Source organism: Engystomops pustulosus, chromosome 5 (genome assembly GCF_040894005.1).
Source record: "Engystomops pustulosus chromosome 5, aEngPut4.maternal, whole genome shotgun sequence".
NCBI lineage: Eukaryota > Metazoa > Chordata > Amphibia > Anura > Leptodactylidae > Engystomops > Engystomops pustulosus.
The window spans coordinates 160804115-160828492 of NC_092415.1; the positions used below are offsets into that span (position 1 = coordinate 160804115).

The 24378-nt window shown below is 39.1% G+C and overlaps 1 protein-coding gene across 6 annotated transcripts in view; it reads right to left on the reverse strand.

Moving 5' to 3' along the window:
• The window catches only part of RARB (retinoic acid receptor beta), a 474419-nt gene that overhangs the window by 83607 nt on the left and 366434 nt on the right, over positions 1-24378 (reverse strand). For 5 of the 6 annotated variants that reach the window (XM_072153615.1, XM_072153613.1, XM_072153614.1 and 2 more), the window contains one exon: positions 10982-11130. In XM_072153615.1, the coding sequence (XP_072009716.1) occupies positions 10982-11130 (149 nt within the window). Of the gene's footprint in view, positions 1-10981; positions 11131-14229; positions 14327-24378 lie in introns of those variants that run through there. The other variant, XM_072153618.1, reaches the window with a different exon arrangement.

Sequence of the window (24378 nt, forward strand, 5' to 3'; positions counted from 1 at the left end):
ATCTGTGCGGTGAAGTTGAATTACTTATCCACCACCATTACACCCATAGAAAGAAAACTCCCGTGCTGTATAAAGAAAGCAATCTAGTGTTCTAATCCGGTATTCTAAACTAATGTTCGGATCTTTCCATCTTCCAAGTCAGTGATTAATAATATATTGTCCAGCTGGTCAGGATTACTAACTATATACATGGTGGACAAATTACACAAAGAAAACCCAAACCCTCTTATGTGAGATAAACAATAAGGACTAAAATCTGGATAGTAGGTCTTCAGTACGCAGGCCAGCTACATTGGAACCTTCATAAAGGAGAAGCACTCTCCGGAATTTAGTCAGATAATTGGAATGCATGTTAAAAACTGGATAATCAAATGGTTTCTAATGTTTAACTCTCACACAGTTATAGATCAGGACAATTTTGTCTTGCCCTTAGAAGAACAACATTCTGTACCATCGCTAATGAAAACCTAACTGGTATTTTATTCTTTTGCTACATCAACATGACATGTACTAGGCTGGCTGCCATGGACGATTTTGTTTCATAGACATCACTTATCTCCAAGTTTATAAACTTGCCCATGCAAGCATGACATTCAGTTACAGCTATTGCTTTGTCTAAGTGAAGGGGCTCTATAACTGCATTGTTTTCTGTACAGCACATTTCTGGGTATAAATGTGCTAAATTTACTATCATTCTAAATCTGGAACGTGTAATGTCTGGAATCAATAGTTTACGCAAGCATATACTTTTTATGTAGAAATTATAAAAAAACATCTGCGCATGGAATGCAAAAACTTTCATGCAAAATGGGGCCCATGCAATGTACATCCCCACCAGAAGGAAGAAAATTGCTCTTTATTGAAGCAATAGCTTCCAAAACCCGCTCACATAACATGGGCGTCTAGCCATTTTCCATGGCTTTTTAATGTATCAGGCATTGACTAACAAGGGCAGCTATATTCACCAATAGTTTTGATTAGATAGTCAAATCACTTTCCTTCAGAGGAGAGCTCATTTGCATAGAGCAAAGCCTGTAGGACGTCTCATCCTAACTGGATCTTGGCTAGAGTAATGCAATGACACGATGAAACTGGATGTAATATAAAGTGAAAAAACACTTGAAGGCCTCATGCACATTACCAGTTTGCCTCACACACATTGGCCTTTGCCATAGATTTCTATTTCTGCACCGTGTTGACTGGCCACACCGCAAATTATAGAGCAGTTCCTATTCCTTCCCAGATTCGTGGCACATCTGGTAGTTTCCAATGGACATTGAGAGGAAAAGTGCTTACCTGCCAAAGTCCTACAGCAAAGTCCACATGGTCTGGATTGGGTTAGTGCAAGAGGTAGCATTAAAGGAAACCTACCACCACGGATCTCTCTATTAAGGTAGATCTGGTGGCAAGTTCATCTAAGTAGTAGTGCTTCCCATCCTCTAGTCTCCACATATCTTTTATAATTTTTAATTGCCCTAACAGACAAATTTACCAGAGGGACTACTGGGGCGTGGCGTAGCCGGAGCTGAGGTCACATGGTGAGGCTACCCCAAGCCCCCGTAGCTTCTTGCAATCTGCCTACCAAGCAATCTTCAGGGCACAGCTCCTCTTAGCTGCGTGCACTAATCCGCAAAGCTGGATTTAGGGCATGCACAGAGCATAGGCTGGTGACTGTGAGGTCGTGGCTTTGAAGCCGGAGCTACTGCACATGCGCAGAACCTGCTCTGGTTCCCCTGATTCTTCCTCTTCAGGGGACCCTAGGAAGGAAGCTACAATCCAAATTTCTCCATCTTTTTATTGTATTGGTGTCCTCAGGACCCCAATACGATTGAAACTTGTGATACAGCAGGGGTCAATAGACTACTGCTTAAATTGTCATGTTGGCCCTTTGCGACATAAAAGTAGGTTGTGGTTGTAGTTTGGGCACGCATGTCCTTTATTATGTCTGACTCCAATCCAACAATAAATATTAAAAGATCCATTATGGTGTCAATAAGAACTGCTCAGATCTGTTACAATACAAAACATTACACATTTCTCATCTATCAAGGCTCACGTAAAACAGAAGCCATAAGTCGAGCATGAACAGACAAAGCTGATGAGGAGGTAAAGAAATAGCCTGTACTCCTATGTAATAATGGAAGACATTACAACCTATTTTTAGGCTGAAGACTTCTGAAGAGTGAAAATGAGATGGCCACTACTACCAGAAACCACAAATGTGAGCTTTAGCGTTAATATTTTATCTCACAAACGTCCCAAAGGGTAAAAAAACTCATGAGTTGAATCATTGCCCCTCATCTTGTTATCTTAATGGGTAACATATCAAGTGTCATTCTTCTCTGCTGCATTCGATGTCCTCATTTACAGATTGCAAGTAGAAAAAACTGAAAGTTGTGGGCATAAATTATTCATAATCCATTGTATTAGTGTGTGTTCTGTGAACATTCGCCACTGGCAATGGAGGCCAGATTATTTTTCACTTTTAATTGTGTGGATATCTTATCCACTTTGTGGAAAATGAAGAGCGATACCTGAAACCATAGGTGCTGTGGGACGAATAAAGCCGCTTCTTGTGCCTTTTATTTAAAGCCAGAGCAACTATTTCGCAGATGTAACTTTAACGCAGAAAGGACGGGCAGATCTGCTGGCTATTTACCTAAGTAGGGCTTGTCTATTTGTGTGTAGAACACATGAGAGGTTAATAAGGGGCTCAAGCAGCTCTGACAAGACTTGAGGTGACACAGAGGACTGCCGAAATTCCATGAGGTTACAATAGGAGTCATTGTATGTACACAGCAGCTTACAACAGCGAGCCTTTTACTCAACTCAGTGTATTACAAAGCTAGAGAAATCTTCTATGATGGCCGCACTGACACCAGCGAGATAACAGGATTAATGAGTCAAGATAATGTGTAATATTTCCTCCTATGTACATAATATCTTACAGACATAACTTCTTCTTTGTTTTTTTTTTGTTTAATATATAATTATGGTGTCATATAACAATCTGAATGACATGATCTGGTCCAGCTCGCTAGGACCCCAGCTGATCTTCCACAGGAAGCTGTACCTAAGGCCTCATGAACATTAACATGTGCAAATGACGGACTGTGCATCTTTGTTTATAGTTCGAGTGTCATTGTCATGTGAGGTAGACTCACAAGCTAAGGGTGCATTGACATACCTGTTCTTGAAGCAGTGATTTGGTCGCATAGTTTGTGACCAGATCACGGCCCAGATAGACTTCTATGTTTCTACGTCACGGTGTCGTGAGCACATGGCGCCTAACCAAATCGTGATCGAGTCAGGCGTTGGTTGCTCATCTGCCTCTAGTGGAAGGAGGGGTGAAGAGCGTTCACCCCTTCCCCCTGCTCGATCTAGTCAGAGCAAGCATATGGCCATCTAAATGAGCCCTAAAGACTATAAGACTACCTGAGCCGCAGGAATAGGACATGCTCTGGGGTTTGCGGCTTGGAAACCACATCGAAACAACAGCTAGCACATGTCTCCAAACTACATGTGCATGAGCCTTCACACCTGAGAGTGCCAGATTCCAAGTAAAGATGTTGAATTACTTAGACACTTTTTAAAATTTTTATTTTGGCTTATATAGTGGAACTTCTACATCCATCTGAAATAACAAATGTCACCCTCAGCTTCACTTTCATACCAATAGCTTCCAAGTTTTCAGAAAGATCTTCTTCCCAAGTTTGGAGGCTTATAAAGGCCTACTCAATAGCAATAAATGTCAGGAGTTGTTCCCTTAACTCCACACAGCACAGTATTCCACCCGCGCTACATGCAGGTAGTTTTCCAGCAGCATCTCAGGCAGCACATGTGTCTGCTAGTAACACTTCAACCCCCCCACCCCCACCATAGCCATCAAAGGGATTCTACTACCTCTCATATTACCCCTCAAGTGAAAAACTGATGGAGCCATTCTTGCAGGTGCACCCGCCTTCATCTCTTACTAAGGAAGATGTCAATTATTGTGATGGGCATGACAATGCATGATTAAATTCTAAAATAAAATTTGAAGAGGGGTGTACCAGCAGATGAGGTTACACCCCTAATGCCTGACACGATAAAAATGCCTAAAGACACAAATTTCCATTAAAATATCAGATTGCTATGAAAAAGAATTTTTTTTTCACAATTTAGAAGTTATTTGTTATTTTTACACCACATGGGGCCAATGAAAAGACAACTCCTGTAAATATTAAAATCTGCAGAGATGTATTCCTACAAATTTCTTCTTCATTGTTTTCTATTTCTGTAGCGCAAAGCTGTCACTGGAATCCACATTAATTCTGCAAGGGGCTGTGACCCGATTGGCATTATCATAGCATAACCTTTACCGTGCCCTGTAGACATACCTTGTAAGTCATGAGGGCCAGCATAATACAAAGCTTGTTAATGGGTCTAATATGATTCTCATTACAACTCTATTGACCCATAGGAGGTCTGTAGGATCAGGGGACCAAAACTGGGACTGAAAAATAAGGTTTTGCATCAATCACCTTGGAAGGGAAAATCTATGTCTTAGATATAAAGAACACAATGTACAATTAGTAAATCTATGTTACAGGCACTTTCCCTTTAAAATGTAACTAGATCCATTGCTTTATATACAAAAACTGCTCCAGGGGAATGTCATTAATGTTTCATGTTATGTGGTAACTGTAAATTTAGAGCAGCGTATTGAATGGTAAAGCCTAGCCACTATATTTATTGCAAAATTATGCCTCCTCCATTAAGATTGTGTTCAGGTACTAGGCAGCTTTTTGTACTTCTTGCTGCATTCCTTATAGAATACAGATGAAAGCAGTTCAGTTTTATAATTCCATCTATACATTGTAGAAATTAAAGGCGATGTCCAGAATAAGTGAAGGTCTCCTTTCTCCTTTTTTGTTAACCTTAAATATGACGGCACACTGGGTTGGATCTGGTTTTGCAGCTCTACTTTAAACAAAATCTACCATCAAAATCCATCATGATAAACCAGGGACAATTACTCTTAAAACCAGGCACTGTGACTGTGGTAATCTGTTTATACTTTTTGTCCATGGTGTCCTTCTTTATAAAATTATCTTTAAGAATTATGCTAATGAGCCTGAGGGGCTACCCCAACCCTGGGGCAGCATGGTTGCTCAGTAGTTAGCACTACAGCCTTGCAGTGCTGTGGCCCTGGGTTCAAGTCTCACCCAGGTCAACATCTGCAAAGAGTTTGTATGTTCTCTCTGTGTTTGCGTGGGTTTCCCCCGGGTCCTCCGGTTTCCTCCCACACATTCTGGTAGGTTGATTAGATTGTGAGCCCCATGGGGACAGGGACTGATTTGGCAAGCTCTGTGCAGCACTGTGTAATCTGTGTGCGCTATATAAATAAATGAATTATACTCTGTAATCTGGCCCCTCACCCCACCACACCCCCTCAGAAGGAAGTGCTCACTGCACAAGTGCCATGGATAGTAAATATAAGAAGATGACCACAATGACAGTGCCTGGATTTATGGATAAGTGTCGCTGGTTTATCATACTTTATTTGAATGGTAGATTTCTATTAAGCAGTGATGTGCTATACATGACACAACCTATAGACAGATGTGTCTGCATAAGCTAATCAGACTCTCTTTTCTTATCTCAGATGTCCCTATTACTGGAGTTTGCATTGGTTGCTCTGCTTCTTGTTCTAAATATTGGTGGTGTAGTCTATGTAATACAGAATCTTAGTAATTTGGTCCATTCTACGAATAAAACATAAATATTTTGTGTATCAAAGGAATTTCAAAGTAAATCTAACAGAATTGATCCATGGTATTAACATCACATTCATGGAGTTTTCCAGGATTTCAGTTTGAGTGAACTAACCTTAGGATAGGTCATTGATATGATATCAGTGAAGAACCAACTAGTGGCACCCCCATGAATCAGATGACATTAGGATGCACAGTGCCAGTAAAATCAAAGTGTACTGAGCTGGAAGTACATAGCATCATACACAGTGACGTTGTCAAGCCAGATTACCTAAACTAAACTACCACACAGTAGCTCCTGTTATCAGCTTATTCATGTTATCAGTTCATTCAGGTGTTGGACCCCAATGGATTTGATAAAAAAAAAAAACAAAGGATAATGTCAAAAGAAGGGAAGTCTGATAAATAGGTATTTACCCGCTCTCACCATACTATTTGAATGTACCAGCATTCAAGTGAGATAATAAAACTCAAATACTTTATTAATTATGTATTAAAAAACATTTAACCCAGGGGGTCCCTGAACATACACAATACAATTCAATATGTCAAAAATACAGATTAGGGAATATATCTAGCAATGGCAGCTCAATGATAAGAAAAGTAACTTCTTAGCAGTGGTGCTGTCACATAAGATGCTAACTTGATGTGTAATGCCACATGGTCCATATCTGATGGTGGGAGGTTGGACCAAACACTGTGTCTGTGGTTTGGCAGTTCAACAGGTGATAAAAGGCAGGCCGGAAAATGAGTGAAAGGTGTAACACTGACTGACCCTAGCATCCACAAAAGAGTGCCCTCGCCCTCACAAGGGCAATACCAAGCACTGTACCCTAACAAATACACCTGCATACCCCCTCCCAGATGAGTTTAATGCTATCCTATGATTCATCATAGGGAATCAGTGGTGTATGCCAGTCTGTAGTAGATCAAAATGTAGTAACCCCTAATAAGGGATTAGACAGGGGTGTATTAAGGACAAGAAAACAAGAAAAGTTCATTAAACCCCCAATAATAACCATGAAATGTATAGATGCCCATAAATAGTAATGCAGTTAATTCCAATGAAAAGTATTATAGTAGAAGAAGGAAAGAGTACTGGACATAATTTTAATGTTGCACACCATCATCATGACAACAGAGAATTAAATAATATATTAACATTTGAGAAGCTTATCTTAATGGTTATGAGATGTGGGAAAAAATAATGAGCGCCTTCAGTTTGTTTTTCGTTCTCATCAACAGGAAATAAGTCGTAAGCCGAGCCAGCACGCAAATTAAAGAAAAAAATATCTACTAAGCTAATAACATGCTGGATATAGACATACAATAGGCAGCATCATATGTGAAATTTGTGGGTTTCATTTCCACCCTGTCAAGGGAAATTTGTACTAGATGAATCAAGTAAAAGCTAAAATATCTTCTAGAGAGGAAACCTTATTTGTTCTCGTGTTCCAGCCTTAGCTGAACTATTGACCCTTTTAGTAATCAGCCGCTGTACCTTGATAGGCAATCATCATTTTAACCATCCTAATGCCGGCTGGTCCAGCAACCACCAAGCCTTCCCCCAGCTTTCTACTACACAATTTTACGTATTATGGTTCTTATAGATTTATAACATATATGGCTGTACATTACACCTAAGTAATAATAATAAATATACCCCGTAATCCCTTAAAAGGGAAAATAGAAACATGTTAAAAAATACAGTCAACTTCAATTCAAATGGCAACTGATATCTTAGAAAGTTTACGTAGAGATCAAAAATAGCAAATTCAACACTTTTACTGAGAACTGTGTTCTTGGAGGTTCTCTGCCTTATTTAGGAAGTTTTGATTTTTTTTTATCGTTGCCCAATAATTTATAATAACCATAAATGTCAGAAATGAAACAAATGTTACTGTAAATATTATTGTAAAAATAACACAATTTTTGTTGAATACTATTGTTTCTGGAATGACAAAGTGTTTAGCTCCCAGATTAAAGGGCTTTCCCACAAAGAAACGTTTTGCGACACACCTTTTTCGGACTGTGGCAGTTCTTCAATGGTAAAATGGCTTGCACAATTATTTCAGTAGTGGGTGTGCTGCGATTGTATCGCAAGCGACCCTTTTTTTGGCGCAATTGCGCTGGCTTCCATGCGACGCAAATTAGGGGGAGTGCCGTAGGACAGTACTACTGATAACTTTCACATTGTGTCACAAGCCCTAGCACTTAGATGCACCACTAAAAAGATGGTGAACTTTGTCGGACCTGCACGGGGAAGTGACACATTCATGATATCGGGCACATGATATTAGTGAATCGCGGCACAGTACATTTGGGTTGGACAATGCACTTTCTGTGAACTCCGGTGCCCCATTGTTGTTCATAAGCCTCTACCAGTAGAGAACTCTAACAAATCCCTAAGCTTTCTATCAGCATCATCTACACTACCTGTGTGCTCTAAATCACAGGGCCTGTTGTACTGTATGTGATGAAAAGGAGTCATGACTGCCTATTCCACACAAAGCAGCCACACACAGTAATAGTAACCGATACTATTAACATGCCATAACTTGGCTGCTAATCTTTAAGATTATTTATGTAGATCATGTAGATTAGAAAAAGGATAAGGCTTTGTTCACCATTTGCAGCACTATATTTTTGCACACAATTATACAGGAACAATGATGGAAGCCAGAAAAACAGCATAATAAATCAATGGGGCCCAACAGGTTTTGTCAGGACCTGTTACAAAACATCCAACATTGCTTCCCCAATTCTGCTATACATGGAAGCCATGGTACCACGATACTAATCTACTAATATTTTATAACGACTTGTGTTTTTTGGTGTATTTTTAAAAAAAAAATTTTAACTTTTGTCCTGAGTTATAAGGCAACAGAACATGCAAAGCTGAGCACACAGCCAGCGAAGGAATGTCGCCTTTTCAATAGCAAGAACAAGAGACAAGGCTCTAACAGACAGCAGCATTTGCCAAAGCACCAGTTTCTCTTCACCCAGAACAATGTCTCCTTTGTGTGGGCAGCACTAGATGGCTCTCGGTCCCATTCTGCAGACCGAGCTATAAAGGACGCAAAGTGTCAGAAAGAAAGCCTGTGGAGCTCTACAACAACTTCTCTGCATTAATGGCCACTGTTCATTTTGTGCACAGGATCTTCCAGTGCGAAGGGGATCTGTGTTTGAGTTGGAGCCTTCTGTAACGCAGGATGTCTCTAAGCATAGACTACCACAGAATGTGGATCTGTATCATGTACCCTAGTATCACATTGCAGGACAGTACGTACAATTCATATTTTTATTCTGTATTATGTATTTGATCATTTTAAAAAGGATACTTTTATGAGCCGTTAGCACAATTTAAGCAAATCATGTTTTATGTGAAATAGATGCAGAGACTTTTTAGGAAGACCAGTCTCCGCTTCTCCCGTTATTAGTCTCCTCTTCTCATATGTCTGGTTTTAGTAAATATGGGGAGTTAGGTACCAGCACGGTAAACCATTGCCACTTAACCAGAGTATGTGGTAATCTTCTTATATTTGATATCCATGGCCTCCTTCCCGCTAAAATCTACTTTTAAATCATGTTAATGAGCCAAAAGGGCTTGGGGGGGGGGGGGGTGTTACCAGAGTCCCTTGGTGCTGCTGCTTTACAGGCTGTTACAATGTCTCAACCTCCCCCCTGTTTGCTCAGCTTTGCTCCCCCCTTTCTATGTTTGCTGTCATCTTACAAAATGGAACGGGGGAAGTGCTCTTTTACAGTGCAACAGCCTGTAAAGTTGCAGCACGGAGAGGCTCTGGTAACAACTCCCTAAACCTTTCTGGCTCATTACCATACATTTAATAGTTGTTTTAGAAGGCTGGAAGCCATGGATAACAGATATAAGGTTACCACAGTGCCTGGATTTATGAGTAAGTGTCCCTGGTCTATCATGATGGAGATGGAAATTTGGGTTAGTCGAGAAGAGAATTAATAGTTATCATATTAAATGTAATATTGTAAGCATTTCACTTACTGTACTGTTTATTCTGAAAACTGTACATTAGGCTGATGGGGGTATCTGCAGATGGACAGAAACCATTGCTACCTCTGATATATTTCTTTACCGTGGTTAATCTCAATACCCAATAGGTATATGATTAAGAGTAGTGACATCAACCTGACTTGTAGGAAAATATTTGTCACGAATCTGATAATACTGGCTACAATTGTCAAGAAGGTTTTGTTTTGTCTTTATCTGGAAAACAAGTTTCATCTTAGCAAAGTTACCTTACATATACATTACATTTGCTCGATTTCTTCACTTCCATATAACCTCCACTTTTAGTAATAATAATCTTTACTTAGATAGCACCATCATATTCCATAGGGCTTTACAAATCATAGGGAACATATACAAATAAAATACTGCATTACAAGAACAAACACTCATAAGGAACAAAAGGAGTCAGATTTTTTTCTAACCAAAAACATCAAAAAAGCTACCCACTTTGTAAACTTATATCCAGAGTAATTCAGTAAAGAGCAGCAGACATAATGACAAAATATTTGTCCATCAACAACTGCAGACATGATAATATTATCAGAGTTTACATACTAAGAGTTAATGACTTAACTCTTAAAGACGAGATCTGTCACCAGAATTGTACCCCCTAAACCAACAATGTCTGCTGGTAAAGTTCTTCCTAAATAACCAAAAATTAGCTGCCAGTGAGGCACTAAACCTTAATTACACCATTTCATGATATGCAAATTAGCCTCCTTGACTCTTATCTCCTGAGTCTGACTCTTCTCCTCTCCCAGGCTGCCAGGAAACCACCCCCCATTATTTTGACTGACAGCTCTGTGTCTCCATGGAGGATGGGGGGGGGGGTTACTATGATTTCATGTGATCAGATACATACATGGGTTACATCTTGCAAATATAAAGGCTACAATAAACAGCTATAACAGGTAAGGAAGGTGTCTGCAATTAAGATTTATTGTTAATCCAACATTTTTAAAATCTAATTGTCATAGAGACCAAAAGAAAATTGACTGGGTTACAATTATAAAGTATACAGTCCTGACTTACATACAAACTCAACTTAAGAACAAATCTGCAGAACCTATCTTGTACGTAACCCGGGGACTGACTGTATACAACAATTGCATAATCCAAGTTAACTCTACAATAGGAAAATATTGTAAAGATCATACAGTTACATCACATGGACACTTACCTTGCAGCCCTCACATGCACTGACTCCATAGTGATATCCTGATGACTTGTCCTGACACACAAAACAGGGTTTGTAAACTCGAGGAGGAGGAGGTGGGGATGGGGGACTCGGCACCAGCTCCTCGGAACTAGTACTCTGTGTTTCAATGGCTGTAAAACATAAAAAAATACAAACTTTATAAGTGAATTTATTTTATTTAAAACTGTTACACAAGTTTCTGAACGGGAGGACAAGTGTAAATGTACTGGCTGCACCAAATCTGCTTGGACGGCTTGTATAATCTCTGTATTCAGAGAATCTCAGTGTAGTTAGACAGTGGGTGTTCGGCTTTAAGGACTGTGGAGCTGCTTTATAGTCTTTAGTGTTGTTTTCACACTTGACAGCTCTGCAATTTACAATTGTAGCAAGTAATCAGGAAGGTTACAGTGAAAAGGAAGCAGCTCGCCATGACGCTCATCCAGTCCGGACTGAAAGGAAGCAATGCTCCTGCTATACACACTGCTTATTTACTCTGCCGCTTACCGAGGGCTTCCGCTTACTGGAACATCATGTCACCAATAAACGTGTTACATAAACATAGTCATTCTATATTCATGGATATCTAGTAAATATTACTATTTTCCTAGTCCTGGCAGCGGTCATATATCAGGAACATCATGATATCTCTGTATATTTGACGTATGAGCAAGTCAAATGGGTAACAGCATAAATAGTTATATGTAACTGAGAAACAGATGTGGATAAATTTGAACTTAGCCAAGATATAGAATGACAATGATACTTTTTTAATATGTTCAACTGGATGTCTGGCCAAAGTGGTTTTAATACCTTTAAAAGTACATATTATATGGAAAGCCATGATAAAAGAAAGGTCATGGCTAGGGATGGGATTATTTTTTTTTATTTTCTGTTTTTGGATGAGGGTGTGTGATAGCGTCTAATCTGCCCCTGATCTGGCACAGGAGGGCATGATGACACCATTGTAATACATTTGTCACAAATAGATTCTCCGTCTCCCAGGCTTCTGTGGCCTGTGGGATGGTGGGCGCTGTAGGCGATCAAAACAGAAGTAGCTGGATCCAACCCCTAGAGAAGTTAAAGATATTGGGTCACATTTACTAATGGTCCGCTGAACGCATTTCCGTTGGGTATCCCAAATTTTTCCGGTTTGCGCCGAATTGCACAGGGGTTTTTGGCGCATGCGATGGGATTTTGGAGCAATCGCCCTGGCTTTCATGCGACACAAATGGGAGGGGGGGGGGGGGGGTGTTTGTAGAAGTTGGACAACTCAACCGATTCGGACAAAACGCAGAATTTAAAATTCAAATTGTGTCGCAAGACATGCACTCACATATACCGGGAAGAAGAACGTGAACTCCGGTGGACCTGAGCGGGAAAGCAACACATGCAGAAAATTGGATGAACAACCTTAGTGAATCATGGCAGCTCCAAATCCTCGTCGGACAATGCACCTCGGGGATCACGACAGGAAGGGTAAGTAAATGTGCCCCATTGCATCAAGCCACACTAAAAGACTCCTTTAAAAGGTAACCAAACTTTTGAAGAGATTATAGAAATTATTAGAGAGAGAGAGTTCATTATTAGTCTTATGCGTCGGTCTGAAGTGGATGGAAGTCAGAAGACCGTGAAACACACTGCTCACTACAGGAGAAAGTACAACAAAAAAGGAACAGAGTTGCTTCTTTATTTAATAAAGTATATTACAATGTTTACTATAACCCCCTGCTCTATTTATTTATTACATTGTTTAGTTATCCTTTAAGCATATCACTAGAGTAATCTCCTGTTCTGTGTTGGAATCACTTGATATTCTGGAGGACGGGTACTTTAGTGGAACTTCTGGGAGGCCGTGGTACTGAAACATATTAGTAAATGCAGGCGTATTACTCCATTTTATCAAGCTAAAATATATGAACAGCAATTAAGCTTTTTTACATTATATAAAGTATAAACATAAATATTTATATATTTTTTTATTTCTCGCATTATGACATGTATTCCAGCCCAAATTTAAAATTCCTCTTATTGAAAATAGTGATCGACCAAGTTTTACTAAGCTTGTAATCACAGCCAGAACTTTTTTGGTCTCTGCAAAAATTGGATTTTAAAAATGTTGGGTTGTCATTAGAATCAATATTAACACTAAAGCTTCATTACAGACACCTGTGATAACTGTTACAGCTGTTTATTGTAGCCTAGGACTAAAGTACAGTAAATTACCAATATCCAGAGGTCCGTTTGTAACTATGGGTCGTATGTAAGTCGAGTGTTCTTAAGTAGGGGACCGCCTGTAGTGCAAATCAGGTCATGTGGTGTACTGTACTTATGACAAGTCTTAGTACTCTTGCAGAAGTTCTGTTCTGACCCTATGTGTAATCCAAAGATCCACATTTTTGGTTTCTCTAAAAATAAACTATTTTGGTTTAAAATCAGTATTTCTCTCCACCATTTACACAAGTTCAACATATTCCTTCTCACTTCCAGTCCAAAGGAACAGCTTCATAATGCTACCCAGGGGACCACTGCAACGTGACATTCAATAGAAATAGCTCAATTCATTGCAGCTTAGACATGATTCTACTCTGAAAACATGGTCCTTATGGAATATAATTAAAATACTTCTTCTTTCGTGTAGGAGTTTTCTACATTTCACTATGGAATAAGAGCATGCGCAACTAGAATCAAAACAAGTGAATTCTCAGGACAACCAAAACGGAAAAACAGGGAATATAGATCTTATCTTCTGCAAAATAGATAAAAAACCATAAAGCAAAAACACATCTAATTATTCTAGGAAGTATTCAGGAACACATAATAACATAAGACCATTCAATAAGACTTGTGTAAGGGCCAGTTTTCCTCACCACTAAGCATTCTGGGTTTCTTCCATTAGAAGGAAACCTTTTTAATTGATTTTGTTGTTGTTAGTTTATATGCTTTTTAGACCTTTCGTTATTTTCACAGAAACAAAAAAATTAAGCAGGTTGTTGCATTATTTCTTAAAGGGGTATTCTGGGAATATGAACGTCTGATACAGAATCCCATGATGCTATAAATAGATGAATGCAACAAAACTCAATGTCATTAGTCACAAAATGGAGCTTAAATAGTTTGATTTTATGATTCACAAAATGTTATGGCCTCTCTAAAGTAGGCAGAGTTATGACAAAGATGGCTGCCACTGGAAATTACAAGTTCCATGATCTTTAGTTCTCAGTAACTTCTACCTCTTATGCTCTGCCCCCAGTGATGATCTAACAGGTTTACTTGCTCTATTGCCATAGTAATGATGTGTAACTGCCATCACCACACATCACCATAACACTGGCCATACTGGATGCACTGCAACCAACCAACTACAGCCAAACAAAGTAATGATCACATGATCTGCCCAGGCAGGTGCAGGACATGTGTCGTGGACATGTGACCAGCGGCCATCTTCTGTCCTGTGTCTGCTTTGAAACGGACCGCGCGTAGGAAATTAACGGACTGAATAAAGGGCCAGTAGCATTTTAATTCTTCATTACATTGTATGTCAGCAGCATTTTTCTGCTAAGGAGAGCAAAATTTTAAATAACAACTAATTACATATTAGCTTATATTTTAAGTACCCATTAGTATATGAATTATGCTGATTCCTGGAATACCCCTTTAAGTTAAAAATGAGTTTCAGGGATCCTGTCACATTTGCACATATACAGCCAGTAACAGGTTCCTATAGAACTCTATTTACTGACTGACACCCTTCTTTTAGCTAAAAATAGTTTCGCTTACATCCACGTAAATAACCTTTTATCTTATATTACCTGGCATCAGAGGGGGGCGTGTCCTGCTCATCTGGTCCCTCCCATCTAATCCTCCCCATGGCTTATGTCTCCTTACTGGTCACAGTTCATGTCATGTGACCAGAGTAACATCATCTCAGGTACTTTGGCCTCTTAATAATAGCAAACTGTACCTCATGCATGTATTTGACCACATGATGTCACATCAGCCTCCATTTACTTTAGAATCCAGATTTTGATGTTAAGAAGAAAATTAACATATGTTTTTGCACAATGGCCCAAAAAAGTTGGGAATTTGTGAACAAACTCCTCATCCCTGCAGGAGTGGGAAAAAGATGAGAAGAGTTGCTAAAAAAAACAGACTCAGATACCAGATTTATCATCCTCTAAGATAAATCAAACAAGTCTTAAACCCAAAAAGGCCCCACACTAAAGATAAATGACCCGCTATGTATAACAGATGGATGGTGATGGTAATGTTCTGTATATTTAAATGTCTATAAATATATTTTTCCTATCTGTCATTACTTCAGTTTTTTTAAATATGCCTTAACACTAGAATTTATAAAAACCCGGGATCTAATAAAACAAAAAAAAGGAAAAACCTATAATATCAAAAGTAAATGTTATGTAATGTTCATTTGCACTCTACATTGAGTTTCTTTTTTTTAGGGGATGGGGATAAAAAATTTGCAACAAAATTAAAACTGGAATGATCCCAGCTTAACTCTTTAGAAAATCTGCTAGATCTTAAACTCATTAAGGAACAGCACAATTAAAAGTTATAACAAAAGATCCCAAAATTGGTTGTAGTATAGGGAATCTAAGCATTTACTAAAAAAAGAGATGCACAGTGAGAGGTCCCTTTAACCCATTGTACACTTACACTACTACTGGTTATGGGGAAGAACTTCCAACTGGGATTATAAAGACTTTTTGCCATAGTCAGCATGACTTATATAACACATGGAATTCCTTTTCCTTGATAACAGATAAGTATATCCCAAAGGAATTTTGTGACCACATAAAAGAACCTGGCTTTAGGTCAAATGTTTTCATGCTGGTCATAGACTTGTAATACAATATTTACAATCTACATGGGGCGAGTAAACATTTATATATTTTTTTCTCTTAGCAACAACAGTACCATGTGAGCATAAAGACATCCATTGATTCATCATCAAGAAGCAGTCATATGGTGGCACAGCTCTACCAGCAAATGATTTATTTCCTTTATATGGCACATATATATTTAATAGAGCAGTACAATGGCCCCATCGAGGATCAGAGTCTAAACTAACTGATCAGCAGGTGCCAGAGTATGGGTAGCAACCAGAAGAAAATGTAGAAATATAGATAGAACATCCTAACTGCATAAAACATTTTGCGACCGCTCAACTTCATATCCAGGACCTCAGTGGTCCTCAATTGGTGTCAATGTACACAAGCGCAGAAAGTTATGTGTTGAGGATGATCCACTGCCAGAAGTGTTGTGTATGGTGAGGGTAAACAAAACTGCTTCTTAGGCGTGTTGCAATGAGATTGACAGGAAAGACAGTACATGGTTTGAAGGACTTGGCTATCACTTTCAACATAATAAATTTCTTTAAAGGGAGCCGGTAAACAAATTTTACCCCATTAAGTTACCAGAGTCCTCACGTAGGCTATAAAGTGTTCTCTCTAAAATTCCCTCTCTCCACAAGATACTGCTGATCGGTGGATACGATGCTCGCCAATCTCCGTCCGCTCCATAGAGATGAATGGGCAGCCTGTGCATGCGCTCTGGCTATCTCGTGGTGCTTTGATGGGTGCCATGGGGGTACATCGGACTGAGACCCTTACCTTACTATCCTGCGCAAAGGGCCTAACTTGCTTTGTGGTTATCAGGCCATATCTGGTGTAGAACTTTCCTGGCAGCACAATATCCCTCAGATATAACAGGAGACACAAGCCTCCTGCTAAATCTGGTAGGTTTAAATCATAATCTGATGCACCATTCACCAGCAAATGATAACAATTTTTAATCAATATCTGGAATGTATAGAGAAAAAATATAATTGAAAAACTTTCAATTCTAAACATTTTCTGGGTTTAGAATCTATTTCTATTTTGGTCTCCAAGTTCTGAATGAAAGTACTAACCAGAATACTGCCAAGTGAAACCTTTCCCAGATCCTGGTTAAAAACAACAACAAAAAAAAAAACTAGAAGTGCATTAAAAGCGCTACCTGATTTGTATTGTGGAAATCTGTGGCAAGTTGAACTTCCCACATTTGTCACAATCCTTTAACCTCTGGTTGAACTTAGGGGAAGAGGTCAAAATACTTAAAAGATTCCCTACCCTGGCAATCGCCCAGAACTTCTATTCTAGAATCTGTCTGGATGGACACAGATACAAGTATTCACATAGGGGTGACAAGGGGTGTTTTCCCCACACAAGAAATCATATCATATGTGATGGCATCTTCATAAAACTTGAGACTTTGAAGAAAGACAGGAGTTAAAGCTGACTGTAAGGTTGTATGCAAAATAAAAATGTAAATATATTTCCAGGATGGAATACGGATTATTTTGCCTCTTTGGCTTCCTTGTAAGGCAGCCCCCTTACCATCCAGCAAGACTCTAGATAAGTAAAGAGGCAAAACGGTCCCTATCCCATCCTGGAAAATGTATTTGCATATTTGATTTCCCAGAATCCCCAGTGGAGCATCAATGGCCGTATGTCTCCAAACACCAGCAGAGGTGGTATTACTTCCCTAATCTGTAAGATTACATTCACACTTGTCAAATTAACTTGGAGTAAAAATCAGTTACATTCATATAAAGTCTCAAGAAATTTGCATTTAATTTTTTTCCAAACTGTCTGGACACATTGGGGCAGATTTACTTACCCAGGCCATTCGCGATCCAGCGGCGCGTTCTCTGCCGTGGATTCGGGTCCGGCCGGGATTCATTAAGGCAGTTCCTCCGACGTCCACGAGGTGGCGCTGCTGCGCTGAAGAGCATCGGAACGCACTCAAGTTCACCAACATATTCCTAGTGAAGGTAAGTGCAAGCTCCGCGACACTTTTTTTAAAAAAAATGTGGTGTTTTTTCCAAATCCGTCGGGTTTTCGTTCGGCCACGTCCCCGATTTCCGTCGCGTGCATGCCAGCGCCGATGCGCCACAATCCGATCGTGTGCGCCAAAATCCCGGGGCAATTCAGGGGAAATCGGCGCAAATCGGAAATATTCGCGTAACACTTCAGGAAAATGCGAATCGGGCCCTTAGTAAATGACTCCCATTATTGGAATGACTCTTGTTGAACCATTTTATACAGTATCAGGTTAGGTTCATTTGATATGACAAAACTATTATCTATCGGGTTTCCATTATGGCCTCTGTCATTGTAAATCATTATCACAGCAACTTACACAAATGCCATATATTGTAGATGCTGTATTGCATATGTCCCCCATGATTTGTACAGTGTTGCCTAATATAATAGTGTTATATGAATACAGTTTTATTGTGAATTATAATTTATGTCACTATGTTGTAGCTGCTCCCTGTATCTCCCTTCACATTATATTTATGCTCTACTGGAAATCACTGACTGCCTGCATTTTATGTGCAAGTTACATGCAGAGGTAGCGTTAACGCCCGTACAAGTGTCTATGACGCTTGAACAGGCAATATTATTATGTAAAAAAATAGTCTGGTGTGTCAGCTCTAGTCTGATCTGGGGCTGGCACCAGCCATAGTCCTCTCTGTATATTAAAATTTCTGAGGAGACGAAAAAAAGTATGTGCCCCTTTATTTGATGTAACATTACTAAAATTGTCTCGATTGGCTATTTAAGCACAGAAAACAGGTGCTGTAATGATTTTCTTGTATAAATAGACGTCTATTAACACTCTATATACATAGGAGTTATTTATTTGCATTACTAAATGTCATACTCCTCAAAAATGGTGAGAGGATTCTTATTACTCTTCTAAAAAAAAGTACAATCTCTAGACACACATGCACCTGTGGGATTGATAGGACACGTGCAGTCATCTCAGTACACTTCTCCGACGGTAGTAGCCACTGACTGCTGAGGTTTCAACAATACCAACAAAAGAGATGTCTGGTCTACATTCCAGGTACAGTCACTTTTCATTACTGTCTATCAGAGACAGACAGGAGAATGTGTGCCAGTATGTGGCTTGTCCTCCTCTTTTATCTGCTGGCATAGACTACACACATACCAAGGCCTCTGGGTATTTTCTGAATGCACATTGTATGTGCTGAAGGAAGGGCATTATCACATATACACAACATGCATTCCAAACTTGGTGTGAAAAGAGTGTCCAATCTCTATCCCTGTGTTATGTGTATCAACAAATTCCTTTCTAAGGACTCATTCACATTTTTATATGAAAATATGCTTAAATAACTCGGCTTTTACATGAGTATATACAGTAATTTGGTGCACTCTGCACACTTCACAGGAATGCTGCACCTAGTGCAGTTTGCACTACTTTTGATGAATAAAAACAGCATGCAATGTTTAGCAATTAATGCAATCTAAACTATAATGTTACCATCCAAAGTGGGCTAGTTCTTGGTTAGATTCTGCTGTGGCCTGATTTGCTGCATAATTGATCTTTTGCGGTTTTCGCCATAAACAACTGATCAATGATTCTTTTTTATTGTTTGGAAGTCATCAGTGAGCCATATTTTCTCAAATATCTGTGTGTCCTCCATACATCATCCATATTTGTGGATAAAAAAAGGCTGGCAGATGATGTACCTACCTTTTAAAGTCACATGATTGTGCTACCCAATAACTGATCCGTACATATGAATGATTCATGGATGCACCCGTAGCATCCGTATTTTCTACGTTTCCAAAGACTTTTATGGTAAGGCCCAAGCAGCAAATATGGGCAAACAGGACCTGACTTTTCTACAACCTCTACATGGATCTGTGAGGTACACTTTCTCACACACTTTCAAACTAATGTGTCAGTGTGCCATCCATAAAATTTTTATATGCATGTAGTTCAACTCAATTGGTAAATAGGATTGTGAAACTATGCCCATATTCGGAATCCTCCAAAAATCTCAGCTATTTTATTTTTTATTCTTAATTTTATATATATATATATATATATATATATATATATATATATATATATATATATATATATATGTGTGTGTGTGTGTGTGTATGTATAACATTTTTCATTTCTAATTCTCAAACAATCCACAAAATCCTTATGATATCTCTGAACAATAGCCCTCTTGACAGTTCCCAACATGTCTGGAATTTTTCTTGCGAGGTTAAATAGAGGAGAAGCTCTGCTGGCTAGCACCACACAGGCTGCTCTGAGAGGGTTAATAAGGTGCGGCACACTTTCAGCGCACCACAGCCGTCTGGGATATGGAGGCATTCCATTTTTCAGCGTCCATGTAAGATGAAACATTTACTGTATTTTAATATATAGTCTGGACAGCTGAGCCTTAAAGCTAAAGGACTTGTAAAGCAAAAGGCATTTCCTGCATCGCCTCCGGGGGATTACCAGCAATGAGCTCAGAGTCCCTGGTGGGAAGGAGCAATTTGAGCTAATTAGGGTGAATAGCAGAGTTGCCTTTGGTCAATACATTCTCTTAGCCCTCATTTTTGTTGGCACCAAAAGAAGCCGGTGTGTACTTTCTATTCTTTTAGTGTGTGTGCATACACTTGTGGAGTGCATGGCCCGCAGCTCACAGGCATTAGGCAGAAAGTCAAAGGAAACGCCAAAGTTCAACTAGAGTACAAGTAATTAGAAGCAGATTCTCCGCTGCCTAAATCTGTGCAGTGCTGTGAGTTATTTATACGACGCCAACTAAAGTATATATATACATTAAAAGCCCATCACAAAACAACATTCTTTCCTGTCTAGCGTCTTTCTAGAGGAAAGTTATGTTCTTAAGAAAATCTGCTATTCTTAGAATGTTCCTTTATATGTCATATTAGAAGGGTTTATAAAGCTCTAGAGTAAAATAAAACAGAACTTTTGGCCGCTTCGGCAAGTCTGACAATGTACCTAGCTGTAGGGAAAGATGAAGTCATGTTTTGGTCAGTGAGCACTGTGCATGATTTGGAGGAAAGGTGTTACATGGAGCGATGCCAGCCTTGACTTAGTAGTAACATAGCCATGACCCCTGGAGGAGGGTACATGACCGGGTCACAGGAGATGCTGACTGGGAACTGTTGCTGGGTCATGAATCCCTGCTATTCTCACTAAATACATGGAACAGGTGCAGATCCTACAAAAGTCACAGAGGGAGTGAAAATATTTGAGGTGAACACTTTGATTTTGTGTTCCTTCGGTTATGTATGGAAATCTCATCAGGAAAGGCAAGGTAAGGTCAGAGACAGCAGGCATAACGCACAGACCGTGCCAGAAAATATGTAGTAATTTGCACAATACACTGCAAAAGACACACAAACATAAAGAACACATCTATGCAAGCTATGGAGCTCAGTCATGAGCAGACATAGAAAAATGAATTCATATCTACATGTCAAGCAAACATAAGTACATTATGGAATAACAATACTCATCATACCATAAATCTAAAATTAAACACTAAAACTGAAACGGTAGACAAATAGATATATTGACTAGGAAACTTAAGAAAAGTTGTATTCGCCCATTTACATAAATAAGAGACTGTACGGTCATTTTCCAATGAAAAGTTGCTCAAGTACAATGAGTGAATGAAAGATTTTTTGGATTCTGTGGGCAATGTTACTTTTGCAAGGACTAATTGTTAATGGCCCCGTTGAGCCAGGCCCATAGAAGATTTTTTTGATATAGATATGTATAAAAAGATATATAGGTAGACAGACAGATATTAGATTATAAATATATGGAATAGATGGAAAGATATATAGATATAAATAGATAGATAAAATCCAAAAAATGAAGCAGCACTCCAAATTCAAGCAGGTAAAAGTAAAGAATGAGAAAGGTGGTAACACACCCAAACGTCGCCAGTTTTGGAATAAACCCTTCTTGGCTTTTACCTGCTTGGACTTAAAGTGCTGCTTCACTTTTTGGATTTTATGCATACATGAGTTCCCATCCTGAACCCTGAGGCCTCTGCACCTCCCTTGTAGGGGAACTTTGGACATTGTGCTGCTGTGGACTTTCCATTTTTTAGAAAAGTCTTTTTTTCTTTGGAGTGCCACCTTTTTTTCTTCTTTCATATTATTCAAAGGACTGATCAATCCTATGTTGTGCACCCACATATAAATTGGTGCAGCTGAAGTATTTATGGAATAGATAAATAGATAGATGGATACATAAAAATATAGATGTATGGATAGTAGTGGAGTCTTAAATACAAATATTAACACAGACTAATAAGATGCAAAACCACTAACTGTCCAAGATCTGGCAGATAAATGTTACACATACAAATGTTACACATAGTAACATAAGTGCTGAGGAGTAACATACCATCAGTACAACACAAACAAACTGAATTCAATTTAAACAAATGATCCCACATAAAATCGGTGGCCGACCACACATCTGGAGACCAGGCTAGTCATTCACGTTGAAGTCCTAGGTTGGACAGATCCGGAGAAAAGATTTCAGCAATTAAATATAACGCAAAAATGTATAACTACTGACTGATATAACATATGCACTATATATCCATCAGTTCACTTGTATCCTCCATGCAGAGGAATGGCAAATATTTGGGAACCACCTCAAGCTTATCTTTTATCATCATGAAGAACCTGAGTGAGTGTAGCATTCATTCAGTGCTTCAGTTACCTTTATTGATCTAGTACAACATTTCTATTAGACATAAAAAGGAGGTTCTTTAGTACCATATGAATGGACACCAATGGCTCAGAGGCTTAGTTACATCCTCCTAGTGGCTGGCTGAACAATGTCAATGCCATGGAGCTGAATGACTGGTTACATTGCTAGAATTCTTAAGGTAAAAATTATTGCTGACTTGCACAACAATACCTGTGGTCGGTCAGTAAATCAGTGACCGTGCAGTGTTCTGTTTTATTGACCGACCACAGTGCCGCTGCTGTTTCACGGGACTCCTTGCATCATATATCAATATGATATTTGTAGTCCTGTCCTCTGCAGTGGGAATTAGCTCTTATCCTCAGGATAAGTCCTCAATATTAGATCGGTGTGAGTCCAACACTCAGCACCCACACAGATCAGCGATTTTGCAACATCTCATAAAGTGAAGTCAACAAGAAGCAGATTGCTTTAATTGTGGTTCAGTGGCCTGAGATGAGTCACAAACATGCTGGTTTAGATTATTAGTGGAGGTGCTGATATTTAGGACCTATTTAATGGATATCTCATCAATATTTTTGGGCTGGAGAACCCCTTTAATTTTTGCTAGTATAAAATGCCTTAATCTGTATTACTAAGTAGGAAGCCACATTATTATCCTATCATTATAGTAACTTTGCTGTATGTAACTGAGGAAGAGCCCGGTCGGGGCTCGAAACGCGTATTATTCAGCCTATGAATAAAGATATTAATTTATGAAAAGGAACTATTCTGAGTGATTGGCGCCGCTGATAGCCTGGAAGATTGCCATACATTTATTATAGTAACTTTGCCATGGGTTGGCATAGATCTGACTTACCAACTGTTTTGCCAGCTTGTGGCCACTGAATCTATAAGCAAAAACATCTTTCTATACATATTCAAGGAGTCGATGTGGACTTTATTGCCATTCAAACTGGATGACAAGATGCACATTTGCACTTCTAAGGAGCACAGCACAAAGAACAAAAGGAATTTATCAACAAGCAGATCCTTCTCAAGGGCTTCACAGAATAACCAATTCACACTGAGCTTTTCCTCGCTGTGCCACACAGATTTTCTTGCAGATATCAATTATGTGTATGAGATCACACAATCAAATCCATTTTGAGATTCTTATTTTTCTAAAACAAATGTATTTTGCTGGAACGGCTGGTGGAGAAGTCTGATCACATTCAGATTTTTTTTTTTTTGCCAGCACTTCATAGCGAATTCTCTTTGGACATCAAAGACTTAGTTTTCAATTATTCTGCCTCATGTTGCAGTCTTTCTCCAAAAGCATCATATTGTTTCTACCGGCTGGTCATATTCACTCTATTATCTCATAATATGAGACGAAAATATAAGAAATAAGAAATATAAGAAGTTTTCTGCCAAAATTGAATTAACCTTATTAGCGTTGTATTGCAGCTTCTATTAGGGCTCATTCACACTGCCGTCTGCGGGGTCGTACACGATCCATTTTTGTGGTGGGTTGCCCAGGAGACCAGATCACGTGGGTGTCAGCCCAATATATTTTTTTGTGGATATGGCCAGTTTATGGTGGCATGTGGGTTACCAACGGCCCTTTTTGTGGCCAGAAAAAGGCAGCAAAAATGGGACTGCAAAATACATGCAGTCATGTGTATGAGGCCTAAGTTTAGCTTAAGAAATGCACACAATTCTAGCTCCATTTACATCGTTTTTGGTGCATGTTTCATTTCCATTCCCTTTTCTACTGCCCCTTCTGTCATACAACTGGCTAAAAGCTGTTTATAACCCTT